Source organism: Coloeus monedula, assembly GCF_965178545.1.
Source record: "Coloeus monedula genome assembly, chromosome: 20".
Taxonomy (NCBI): domain Eukaryota; kingdom Metazoa; phylum Chordata; class Aves; order Passeriformes; family Corvidae; genus Coloeus; species Coloeus monedula.
The window spans coordinates 3,854,493-3,868,231 of record NC_138800.1 but is presented as its reverse complement, the minus strand read 5'-3'; the positions used below and the strand labels follow the sequence as shown (position 1 = coordinate 3,868,231).

General features: G+C 44.7%; 1 protein-coding gene across 4 annotated transcripts in view; it reads right to left on the bottom strand.

The window, feature by feature from the left end:
- Positions 1-11,487, bottom strand: part of ANKFY1 (ankyrin repeat and FYVE domain containing 1) — a 35,104-nt gene extending 23,617 nt beyond the window's left edge. Inside the window, exons 1-5 of one of the 4 annotated variants that reach the window (XM_082294841.1) lie at positions 11,415-11,487; positions 6,058-6,250; positions 4,414-4,532; positions 1,968-2,103; positions 407-530 (exon numbers count right to left, since the gene is read on the bottom strand). In XM_082294841.1, coding sequence (XP_082150967.1) covers positions 407-530; positions 1,968-2,103; positions 4,414-4,532; positions 6,058-6,221 — 543 coding nt within the window. In that variant the 5' untranslated portion in view covers positions 6,222-6,250; positions 11,415-11,487. Of the gene's footprint in view, positions 1-406; positions 531-1,967; positions 2,104-4,068; positions 4,185-4,413; positions 4,533-6,057; positions 6,251-10,966; positions 10,983-11,414 lie in introns of those variants that run through there. The other 3 variants (XM_082294840.1, XM_082294843.1, XM_082294842.1) reach the window with 3 other exon arrangements.
- Positions 11,488-13,739: the final 2,252 nt, after the last annotated feature.

Sequence of the window (13,739 nt, the reverse complement as noted above, 5' to 3'; positions counted from 1 at the left end):
GGTTGCAAGACTGGCTGCCTCTCCCTCCATCACAGAAGATAAATTTCCCTAGCTTCCATGAATTATTTTTAGAAGTAAAAGCAGGCCTGGGATTTGTGATCTGTATAGACAGAGACCAACTATGGATGAACTTCTAAACACTTTGGAGTCCAGATTTAATAAACAACCTTCTTGCTTATTAGAACACAGTCCCTTCTATTTGGGTCATGTTTAGGAAACTAAGACACTTTGTACAGTGAAGTATTTCCAATGAACAGAACAAGTTACTCCCCCCTACCAAGACATTCTCAAGACAATTGACCAACTAACTGAGGTTAGACAGTGTGGTAAGGTAAGCAAAATTCTATTATTACGTTCCTATAACGTCCGAACATTTTTTGTCTTGCCTCCTTGTGCCAGAACTCACCCAGTGGCTAGCAATAATCTCAGCACAGTAGTTGAGGAGTGTGCTGGCACTGAGCTCCTCGGCAGTCTGATAGAACCGGATGCAGTTCCTGACATTAACGAGTGACATAACTCCTTTTTCACATCTGTCAAAACAGGAAAGCCAGTGTCAATAACCAAAAAGCTTCACTTAATCACTCTCCCACGCTATAAGAGAGTCCTAAGACTCCTTTCTACAGATACCAGTAGAATATAGCAGGGACTTGCTTTAATAAGGCTAAACTGCATAAACAAACTTTTGTCAGAAGTCCTAGAAGACTTCTTCCATAAGAGCAGACTTCTATCAGAGCCCACCTAGCCAAGGTCCATAATAACATCACACTGCAGCAGTCTGCAAGTAGAGATCCATCCCAGTTCTCCCAAGGGCACAAACTGCAGTTCATTCACTACTATGAAGTAGGGAAGATGTGTATCTCTACGAGTACAACAGTGATCACAAGAAGGGGTTGTAGAGGTTGGATATTAGGAAAAATGTCTTCACTGAAAGGGTGGTCAGGCACTGGCACAGCTGCCCCAAGCAGTGGTGGAGTCACCATCCGTGCAGGGATTTAACAGGTGTGTAGATGTGGCACCTGGGGACATGGTTAATGATGGACTTGGCAGTGCTGGGCTGTTGGCCACTCTATCTTAGTGGTCTTCTCCAGCTTAAACAATTCCATTATTCAATGATTCTGTAACTACAAAAACGTCTCATAATTATGAATGGCATCCTAAACATTAACCAGCCAACTGCTAAGTTCACACTACAGCATGAGGGCAGCTTTTGGGCTGGTACAAGGCTTGAAGCAGTTTTAGCACTGGCCTTACAGATTTCAGCTTCTCTGGTCAGAACACTTGACAGCAATTTAGTTGCTTCATGTTGAAGGCATACAAATCATAGATTATGAATGTACTGCTACAGATACCCCTTGGGCAAAGGATTCATCAATTAAAGGGTACTTTGACTAAATTCAAGGCTTTGAAGTTGTACAAACTTGACGAGGTTTCAATTTGTACATTCAGGCTTCTCACTAACTCCAAATGGTTTAGAACACTCTGTAATTCAATATAACAACCTAGCCCCTAATACCATGGTGTAATCACAGTCTCAGAACATGAAAGCATTGTACATTAACCCTATTTCTGAAGAAAGGTTGCACAAGATGCACAGAAGTTACAAAACTTTCACCTGTGCCACTTTAATACCAAGCTAATTGCCATTGACTTCCTAGCATTCTCTAACAATTCCTTTCTTGCAACTCTCCTGAACCTGATGCTATTCTACTATCTCCTCTCAACACCAGATTAGGGTTATTAGTTTGACTGGGAGAAGAACTGCAAAGTAAACATAAAACTTATGAGAAATCTGCTACAGTTTAACTGTAGCACAATGCTTCATTTCCCCCGATAAACTGAATGTCATGTTGTATTATTAAAAGCTCAAGACTTTGAGAAAAATATAATTTTATCCAATTGCCAGCAGCTATCATCTTATTTCTGTTCAAACAAGGTTTAAGAGTTCAGGTATATTTACCAAGACTCACCTTTCCCTAAGCAGCTGGAGCTGAAATTTATTAGCTAATTTCATAAGCTCTGTCAAGAAGATATCATCTTCTCTTAGCTCAAGTTCATCTGTGTAGATCCACCGCAGCATTGCCATGGTTACCTCTGGGTCAGCATCTGGTACAGGGAGCAACAGGATTAATAAAATACCTAAAAGCAATCACCTATCCTAGTAGTTGCTCTTCCTTTGACTTCTGAAAGTCACAGCTACCATGGTCTTGTTTTGAAACTGTACTTAGTTCAAAATGTTGAAACTGGTCAGAAGTTGAAATGAATAACAATGCTGGCACCAAGCAGGAAAACCTTCTTACACTGGGACACTGCAGAATGCAGGGAGCTACCTGCTACACCCACATTGCATATTTAGGGACCAGTGATGCCCCTTATGCTCCTTGGTCCCTCACATATGGCCAAATGCACACGCACATCTGACAAGAACAAACTCCCTTTTTGATTTAACAGCCATATGTTATGAACTGCTGCATTCCAACAAAGGTATTTACACCTTGTTACACTTTGGTAGTGACTACAAAGCACTTCAAACTGCTGGTAGCCACTTCTAGGAAAAGTGTAGAAGAGCCAGTTTAAGGAGCTGGTTATATTTCAGGTGTTTACAAGACTGATCACAAACTGATGTTTTTATGCAGTGGGAATAAAACAGAAAATCACACCATGGGACACTACTCAAGCCCAGTGGCCAAGGACCTTTATCACCTACTCACAATTAAAATGACAATCCATCTTACAAGGATGTAGGTAAGAATAACTTCAGGAGATCAGATCAACAACAGAAATACCATTCATTTAAAAAATTAACCTTAGTCCTTTGAGCTGTTTTGTTTTTCTAAAAAAAATTTTAATTAAAAACCTTAAAGACACCAAAATACCCATCCTAAAACATCTCCTTTAGATGGAGGGTTGGGCCAGATTATCTGCAGAGTAGCAGCAGTACTTCGCATGCAGACTGCCTCCTAGGAATCACAAGGTTTTAGTAAGACAAGTATTTTTTGCCAAATTTGAAGCAATCAGAAAACCTACTTGAGATGTACTATCAGCTCTGCCTTGGCAGAGGTAAGAGTGCAGTTTCTCCCTCTCAGTAAGAGAACATGTGTTCATCTCTTTCTACTCTTTTAAAGATTAGAAAATTCTACAGATTACGTGAACTCTAAAAACACTCAATCTCAAATGCTGCCTGCATTCTGAAGATAAGATTCAGGCAATCTTAGCTTGCAAGTTCTTAAGAGAACCTCTTAAGAAAACCATTTCCAGGGAACAGCTTGTTGCTTGCTCCAGCTACTTCATAAGGTGATCCTTGTGCCATTTATCAAATTTATTAAAAAATCAGTAATTCAATTTTACAGTGGAAAGTATCATTTACTAGCACACATTCAAGTAGTGTTTGCATTGTTAAACATGTAAGACGGCAGTTACATTTGAGATTCTCAGACTAGCTTAGACGTGGAGCTAGAAATGCTTCGGACTGCCACTTGGAATGACACTCCAAGTAACATAAGAGCTTTTTAGTAATAGCTTTTGTTAGCATAGCAGTTTCAAAACTCCTTGGCATCTGTTTTCTTGTGCCTGCAGAAAGATCCACAAATCATGTTGCACGGAAGCCCACGCTGTCTCATAAAACCAGCTTGCTGTGACTTGCTACTTTCCAGTTTGTTTGTACTTAGAATTCATGATAAGATTAAGTGCAGAAAGTGAAGCCAGTGCTTAATATTCAACATGCCAGTCAGCAAGCCTGCTTAACTTCATACCTGGTTTTATTGCTCACAAATTAATTGTATAAGGCTGTCCTACACTGTTAAGTACAGAAAAGCCTGTTGAGAGTTCAATCTGCAGAAACACTGCTCAGTGTAAGTACATGCAAGAAATAGCTACAGCAAAACAAAATGCTCATGTAGAAGACGATCTTTTAGAAAACTTCTCTTCCTCACCTGTTTTACAAAGGTATCGAAGTGCCAAAGCAAACAATTTCAATAACACATCAGTACTTGCATTCACTTCCCACACACACTGTGTTAACAAGCAGCAAGGTATTTCCATGACACGCTTCAGAGAAATTATGCACACTACCTCAAAAAGCCCTGTCCTTCCTCACAAAGGAAGAAGTCAAGCTCCTCCATATAGATTTGTTTTTCATTACGTTTAGTTGACTCTAGAAAAGACAAACAGGCCACCAATCTCAACCCCTGTTTGTTAAAGAGAAAGAAGGCAGGTTATTGATTTAACTACCCCTAGCACACAGTTCACAAGCTCACTACCACTTTTCAGAACGAGAGCTCCATAATCAACAGATTAAGCACCACTTTGAGTGGACAGCACTAGACTGAAAGGCACTTAAGCAACCTTCTCCCAACAGGCCCTTTCACAAGTCACTCTAAAGACAATGAGGCATCACATTACTCAGCAGTGACTGACCTGACAGATCCAGCTCCTCTGTTGAGGCAAGGTTGGCAAGACTCCATGTATCACTGCGTGCAGCCAAGACAAATTTGTGAGCTCTGATGTGCCTGTCCCCAACCTTGATCTTCAGATCACTGATAGGAGAAAAAGCACAAACACATATTATGCAGACTTTCCCTGCACTTAGGTATGTATAGATTCAGCATCTCCACAGTATCTATGTCGCGATATCCACGATTTTGGTTCAAGTTGTTTGAGACGTTAAAACACAATTAGTTAAGTAAAACATGTTGTCAAATGGCAATCCATATTTTTCTAGGGAGAAATGCAGTGAGTCATTAATACTTCAAGTACTTGGTTGGGCTTGGGTTTTTTTACCATTTCAGAATAAACAGCAAGAGAATTATTGTGGAAGTTAGGAAAAGCCACCAATCTTGAAGTTAAATATTTATGTCACAGTGTCCATACTAATACTGTCAGCTAAGCACCAACGCTTTCAGGCAAGACCAGCAAGAGAACACCACTGTTTGACAGCAGTCTGAGTGCAAGGCAGAATCCCCAGTTCCCCAGAGACCAGCTGTCAACAACACCCATTTCATCCTGACCGTTTATACCAGGTTATCCACTGCAGTTAGAAAATACCTGACCTGCTCTTTTTGAAGTCCCATGGCTTGCAAATGTTCTGACTGTGTAGGTGTACTTTCCAGACCATTTTCCAAATCAAAGTACTGCTATAAACTACAGCACAACACCGAGATGTTACTTAATGAAACCTGCACTGGGACCTGCTACCTTTCTCATTCTGTGATGTGGAGGCCCTTTTAGACAACTATTCTATGCATTTAAAGCTAAGAAGCTGAACAGAAATAAAGTGCTGCAACTCTTCTGACATACACTACCTATCAAATCTTTTACCCAGCAGGCTACAGTAAATTCTTGCAGGCACAGAGCCTTTTCTCAGGGAGGCTCATGAAGAGATGCTAGTGCAAGGAAAGTTTAACTAAAATAGATTTTCTCTTACATGACTAAACTTCTTTACTATATTGGCATTGCTTTCAGCAACAGCAAAGAAATTGATAAATATCACAACAGTCTCAGAACTGAATCAGCTCAGGGATCTAGAATACGGAAGGGATCCTTAGTATGCCTACAGAAAAGAAAACATTAACCATAACTTTCTGTTGAGATTCAAAAATACAGTGCATCACTAAGTCACATACATCACCAATACAACCAGACGAGCCAAATTAATCAGGCTTCTACACACACCACTGGAATACAGAACTGAAAATGTTTTAAGGACAAAGACTTTCAAGAAAGGAACAGTTTTTCAGACACACTGTGTAATTAATCCATCAACTAAGTATGGTCCAGGTCAAAACCCCTTCTGTTCAAAGGGAGCTTTGCTGCTGACAGTGACCATTGGTCAGTTTTCTCTGAACTTGTCTGAGAAACAAACTTCTGCTTAAAGCTCTCGATTCAAGAACTGGATACAGTATGTCACTTGATTTTAGCATGCTCTTCCATCTACAGCTACAACTCAGGACGCTATTCACACCAGGCAGTGAAGAATTTTCCTCGTCTAAGACCAGGACCTAGTGCAGTCAATAAAATCAAAGTTTCCTGTAAATTCCCTTTCCCCAGAGGGGGATTCCTTACCTGTACTGCTCCTGCTGATAGAGTTCAGCTACAATGGTGAGAAGACGACTGATGAAGGTGTCGCTGGCATTGCCCTGGTTGGACTCCACAGCCAGAAGGTTGCACCTCCTTTCTGTGTCAACAAGTTTCTTCTGCAGCTTCACATACTCCTGGCGGAGGAGCATCAGATGCTTTTCCAGCTTGGCCACCTCCTCTGCAAGGCACACAGTGTTACTACAAGGTTGAGACATGCACACCTTTTTTTGGCATCTGAGGGTAACTTAAACCCTCAGATTGCACATGTAGTTTAATTACACAACATTCCAAGGACAGCCTCTCCTCTTCCACATACTAGAGCATCTCAACCCCTGTATTAAACCTTCTATTTTATATCATTTTCATAAACACATTGAAAAATCATAACACAGTCACAGAAGCCACTTACAAAGAAAGTTCTGAATTTTGTAAATTTACAGGAATGCCGTAAAGCTCCTAAAGCCATGGGAGTCCATTTCTGTGGAAATTGTGGTTGGGGTAGAGGACTAAGTCTCTGGTTCTTACCCATATTTTCAGCATTAGGTAAGATGCTGTTTGACTTGACAGCTGATACTTAAACCACAAGTGAGCAAGTTGCTGATGTACCATATCTACCTCAGAGTATTTAACTGACTGTTTAGAACTCCTCAACCTGTCAGCTAAGAAACTCCCCAAAAAATGGCCACAGTGGAAAACAGATTGTCCCCAGAATCTACGTGCTAAAGGCCAGTCAAAAATATATAAAACTACTTCCTGCTGACACACACACTCCTCCATTGGAGGCCCTCCACTGACAAGGCATCACATATGGAGTCAAGTCCATGGTGGCTATTTCAGTTCAGAAGCAGCAAAGCAACAGCACCTGGCAATCTGAGCCTTGAACAGGTACTTCCATCCCATTGCAGAACTCACTTTTCCACCACACTTAACTGGTTACTCCATAACATGCTGGGGTAAGTTGTTCACTGAACTCAACCCAGGCTACCTCAAAGAAAAACCTCTACACTTCACTGCTGGAAGGAAACATCTGTACAGCTGTTTAAAACCAATCCAACTTATGGGTCCTTATTTGTGGAATAGTTGCAAAAACTATATGTTTGCTATTAATCACAGTTCTTTATTATTTTCCCCCCATCACTAAGTTGATTTTTCAAGTAAGGCCAAATCCCAAACCAGTCCTAAAATAAGAGGGGGCAGGGAGGATAAATTTGTAAGCTAACCAGTGATTTTAGGTGGGAAAGTTCCTACAAGATTACTCCCTACCAGCTAAGAATTCATACTTCAACGACTTTTCTCAAATATTTACTAAATGTCACTAGTACAAACAATGAGAAACTGAGCTCTGTTGATCAGTGTTTTCTTCTCGCTTCTGTAGAAAGTTCAACAGCACAGCTGACCTTGGCTTTGCTCTGACACAGGTCCCCAGGGCAGAGCATCAGTCTCTGGCTCTGCTGCAGACAGAACACCTTGTTTAGCCTGTCCTCTACAGACCTGGCAGCAAATGCTTCCTCATAAGTCTTTTAACTTAACAACTATTGTAATGGATAAACAAAAGGCAACATATCCCATTTTATTTTTCAGTTAATACTACTTAAGCACGTTTGGCAGGTACTTCCTTCAACAGCCTTTTCATTAGCTTCATCCTTTGAAATTTCATAGATACCCTCTCCTTTGGGATACCTGTCTTTTTCTACTGAAATATACTCTGATTTCAGAATTGTGCCATCAGCATCACAGCAAGCATCAAGGAGGGTTTGAAATCCTGCTGTGGTCAGTCTATCTGAAGATGAATGCAGTTTTGGTGTTCCCAGAACTAGAAGGACATGTCCCTTGAACAACTACTCCTTCCTCATTTCTCCATGAGGAGAGTGTTGGGAGGGCACAAAGCAAATCCTACTGTTACAGCAGGGAGAGCAGGAGTCTGACAGGAGCCCAGAGTGAAAGACACTGAGAACTGCACCTAAAATTAGTGTATGAACAGCACCACTGTTCATCCAGTGAGATTTTTAGAGGCCATACAAATTCAAATGCTAGGATTAAGCAGCTGCCTAACGAAGCTCATTGCATGCACCACCTAACAGAAATACTGCATCTTCCAGTCAAACCATGGGAGCGTGAAGGTGGGAATAAAGAATCCGTACCAGAGGTAACATCGTAAATACTGTCATTTTACCAAAGTCAGCTCATTGGCTCCAAATTAGCCTGAAATCACTAGGATACAATGCAGAACTACCTTAAACTCCCGAACAGCAGTAGCTGAAGCTTTGTGCATGACCCACAATCCAGCTTGTTACTGTTGCTTTCAGGGCAATCCCAGACAATCCCTACCAGCAGTGAAAGTACCTCAAAGAACTGAAGCCTTGAGAACTCTTGTTTTCAGATTGACACCATATGCTTCCTGCAAATTCAGTGAGAAGGACTGATGGGTACTTGCTTACTGTGCCAGTTACAAGAATTGTGAAAGAAAGTTTCTCTTATTCTACACGACAACCTGCACAGATGTTGGGTAGCAGCTAAACTTGACGACGGTATTTGATCTTACAGCACATTTCAAATGCACATTCAAGAGAGTTCTCAATGTCCAGTTAATAAACATCTACAGCACAAGGGCAAAGCCACAGTTTTCCCTGTAAAGTGCTCACTTAAAGAGTGAGCAAATAAAATGCACAATTACTGCAGGCACACACACACACACTTAATGCACACACTTAATGACCATCCTTGCCTCAAGACACTGAAAGTACAGGCTTAGTAAGATACCAGTAAGCCTCTGGCTAAACATCAATCCAAATGCCTCAGCCGGGTTCAGCAGAGAGGAAAATACAAAATGCCTCTCCTTCTAAGCCACAGTCCAGGTAAGTAAGAGCAGTGTTTGTTAACAGCTTTCTGGCAGGTCGATCAGCATCTCACAAACAGCCAGAAGTTTATACTCCATATCAAAGACATTGAAGAGGATTTCAGGAAAAGCTACTGCTATTTTCTTACAGGAGAAGGCACAGAAGTACTTGAGAGCAAACAGATAGCTGAATGCAAATAGGGAGGCAACAGGCAATGAGAGACAGATAACACACACCAAACACCAGAAGGTCTAGGGAAACCCATCACACAGCCCATCCCACCCATCCAAAGCAGTCCCAGAAACCATACAGACAGACTTTTTTTACTTATGAAGTGGACCTGAGTGAAGTATTTCAGAAAACCAAATTACTTCCTTATCCCCTCCACTGCTCCACACTCTGACCCTTATCACCCCAAGGCTGTACAAGTCACTGCTTTCTTGTTCCTTCTCACTTTTGATCTTTACCCTGACACCACCCCAAAATTCTACAGCTACTGCTTTTTTACACTCAAGCATTGATCCAACAATTCTTACCCATGCCTGCTTGTAAACCTCTGGAATTAGCGGTACACAACCCAGAAATTAGAAATGCCAACTTGGCTCTTGTCTTACTAAGCTGTTCAGTCAATTTGCAGGTAGTAATTGCAATAAATCTGATTCAGGATTTTTGTATAAGAGGCAACACTTCCTTATGAGAAAAAGCACTTGGCTTCTGAGCAAATAACCACAATTTGACAAGCTCCCTTCCCTAATAGGCCTTCACTTTTTAGCTGACTCAACCGTGGCTCTTAACTAGAGAAGTGAGGCTGCAGGTTGGTACCTTGTTTGCAGGGACAAAATGAGCCCCTCTTCCAAGACATCCTAAGGAACCGAGAAGGGTGACAACAACTCCAGCTTGTTATTCCTGTTCACACAGGATCATTCACTGGTCATGTGCTTTCTTCAGCCAAAAGATCAGAGAATTACTTAAGCTGGGGAAGAATCTCTGAGAAGTATAGATTGTATGAAACAGGGCTTGTATTAACTGCTGGTTAATTCTGCAGAGGAGGACCCTGAGCCAGAGCCTCACATCCTTGAGGGTCTAACTGGGGAAAGTTTCACTGCCTGAAGCCAACCTGGACATCTAAAGCCCTCCAGAACCGGGTCACCAAGGCTTAAAAGCAAGCATAAGAGGCTGCTCAGCTAAATATGAAGCAGTGGTATTTCAGCACACAAGAAGTCAGACATTGCTCTAGGGATTGATCAATCCAGCTTGACTGCAGCATCCTCTGAGCTGATGCATGCCAGTCCATCAGCATCTGCTCCATCTTAAGTCAATATTCTACAAGTGTTCCTAAAACTTCACCACTGTCCAAGAGCTGGACTTCAAGAGTTGAAGGCTGTGCTTTCGCAACTCTAACTTTATTTCCTTTGTAACTTTAAGCATTTAGCTCCGTTTGCCGACTCAGTTTTCTCCGAGAAGAAAAAGAGGAAGCTTGTCCTGCAGAAATGAGTAGAACTGTAAAAATCCAAGCGTCCTTTCATATCGCATTAGGTTAAATGGTGTCACGTACAGTCTTCAAGCAACACAGCAGCACTCCAGGAACTCTGCAGATCTCACCTGAGCCTGACAAAAGGACTCGGCACAAGTGACCGGGAGGCTGCAGCACAGGCTCCCCGCCCCGCTCCAGGGAATGCCGCGGCCCGCGGCGACTCGGGCAGGGCAGGCCGGGATGAGCCCCACGGGACGGGCGGGAGCCCCCTGCGGTCCCGCCTGACCCACGGCCTGCGGGGAGAGGTCGGCGGGACGTCCTGGCCGGCTCCCACCGCCCACAGCAACCCCAAGCCCCCTCCTGAGGGGCAAAGCCGCCCGCGCCAGGCCGGCCCCACCCGGGGGTGTCCGCCCGCGGCCCCCGCCATCTCCCGCTCACCTCGGGGGCGACCTGCCCCACCCACCGCGAGCAGGGCCGAGCCCGTCCCGCACGGAGGAGCGGCGGGAGCCGCACACTGCAGTGCCCCGGGAGCGGCGGACTCCCCCGGCCCCGCCCGGCCCCTCACCCGGGCTCCCCCCCTCACCTTCCGCCATGTTGGCTCCGGCACCGCAGCTCTCGCGAGACCGCCGCGCTCTGGTGCTGGGGCGGGCGGCGGCTCTCGCGAGAGCAGCGCGACAGCGCCCACACCGGCTGCGGCGCTGGGACGGCCCGTCTCGCTCCGCGTTATCCCGCTTTATCCCGCCTTCTCCCGCTTTATCCCGCCTTCTCCCGCTTTATCCCGCCTTCTCCCGCTTTATCCCCGGCTCCTCCCCGCCTCTCCGCTGGCACCGACAGCCGGCTGGCGGCACGGCACAGCCCCGCCCCCCGGCAGTGGGCAGCCGGGTGTAGCCGCCCCCGGGATGCGCTTCCCACGTGGAGGACTCGCCCGGTGATCCCGTCCGGAGCGCTGGGCTTGCGGTGAACAGCAAGGCGCCGACTGGCACGGCTGGGAAACGCTGGAAAAAAACCGCCCAGCACCGGGGGAAACGCACCTGTGCATCACCTCCGTTCTCCTGCCCCAGGAGCGCCGTCCCGCGCCGCCCTGAGCCCGGAAAGCACCTTCTGCCCGGCCAGTGCCCGCACGGCTGCAGAGCCACAGCGACGGTGCTCGGGGCATGGGCGCTCCTCCGCGCGCTGTGCTCGCTGTAGCATCGTCACTTCAATTCCTGCTTTTGTTTCAGAGCCAACAATCCTGGACACTGGATCTGTGCCCCCTGGACACTGGATTGGTGCCCGGTGGGTGACAAGTGGTTGCGAGTCGACAGGCAATGGCCAAGTACCAGTAACAGGATCGTTTTCGCAGCCATGTGTACAACACAGCTGCCCCCTCGGCTGCTGTCGTTGCTCATCATCGCTCCTGCTTAAGGTGCAACAGAAATGCCAAATACTCGATGCTGGTCCAACAGCAAATGTTTTGCTTGCTTTAAGGAGCAACTTTCAATTAAATGTTTGAAGACTTCATGTACAGTATTGTTTTACAGACATAATTTTTTCTGGACTCTGCCATGAAGTGACCTTTGAGAAGTTGCTCTGCATCATATTTATTTTGGTGTTGGATAAAACAGCAAATACAGAGCTAGGCCCGGGAGAGCCACAGACTGTAGTTTTCTAGACATACCATGAAACAACCTGTCTCATTTTGCACAGCTCGATGACAGCGGTGTAATGGCTTTGCTGCGTAGCAAATTACCCCACTGCTCATGGTGCTATTGATCCTCTTGAGGAACTGCGAGGAAACAGTTACTGCTCCCTGATCAGATTTAGTTTAATTTCTCACTAACAACAGAGATCAGATTTCAAACTACTGCTATGTTTTGTATCAAGGGAATTGTAGTCTCTGAGGAATTGCCTGGGCAGGAAGCTGTTGTATGACAGTCTCTCTAAACCCCAACCAGCCTCTGATTTGGTTTAGAATCACTCGTGCTGCTTCTGAAGGGCCTTGTGTTGCTGCTCTGTGTGCAGTGATGGCACTGCACCAAGAGCAGTGCACCAGATGGTACAGGCGCAGTGGAGTCCACCCCCCATCAGCCTACCAAAGCCCAAAATACACTTCTAATCACTTCAGAATTTATGTGCTCTGCTTATTGATCATCCAGTTTCAGTGTTTCCAGGCACTGCAGCAGAAGGAATTTTAGAGTGACAGCTGACAGCCTTTCTGAGTTTTAGGGATCTTCTCTGGTGCAGCATGGAGAAATAGAAAAAATGAATTGGGATGGCCACACTAGTTAGACATCATTCATGTTTGATGCTTTTTCCTTTTCCCCCAGTGATACAGTGATATCTGGAATGCAGGGCAAACCGTGTTGGGGCAAAAATCAGCTCAAACCCTCAGCCAGGGTAACAAACGCCTGGAGAAGCTACAGTGTTAACTGAGCATCCAGAATGCCAACAGCCTGCACAAATCAAACCAGATATAAGGCCTTGCTACAAGGAAAACTGAGGAATGCTAGTTTACTGCCTTGTTCACCAAGAATCCTCATACTACTTGTCAATACTGCAGCTCCTCTGTGGTGTTCCCATCTGATTGTATCAGTAACAGCTTTCCACCAGTGCCCCTTTCAGTGTGGGGCAGGAACAAACAAAAAGCCAACTGTAAGCACAGAAAGTGAAACAGGCCATTTCCTTGCCTGCCAGAGGATTCCTATAACCTGGACACTTGGCTTCAGACCCTGAGCTGCCTCTTTCATTCAGTCACTGGGCATTAGCATACCTGCAGCTTGTAGATCTTAACAGTATCCCATGGTAACGCTCCTCCGTGGGAAATATCTGGGTCAGGTGGGATCACAAACCATCTTGGGTAAGCCAAATATATATTTGAATTTACAAAGAGGGGAATGAGTAGTGCTGTGGAATTCTCATTTCTTCCATAGCACTGAGGCAAGACAAACAGTTCCAGGCCTACCCCCTAAAGAAAAACAAGCAGCAATTCTGGAGAGCAGAGAAGTAAAACTTTTAACTATTTTGTGAAGTTACAGGTGAGTCTGTGGTGAACTGTGTGTTATTTAGGAAGACAAAAGAAGAGACCACTGTTGAACTTGCTGAAAACAGCAAGTACCTTGAATTGCTTCAGTTCTAGATACACTTGTGGAAATCAAAAAGGAAGCGCAGCCTGTGGGGGAATAAGTCCACTGCTAGATTGAGGAAGAACAGCTTTTTTCCAGTGTTTTCTTTAATGGAAAGAATGACACCATGCCACTGAAATTCTGCACAGTCCCAACTTTTAAGTGGCAGTCAGCTGGTGGGATAGAAACCTGCTCTGAAGACCTTTTGGACAAGTGCTCCAACAGGAACTCAAATCAGCTCTGGTGTCTGCGGAC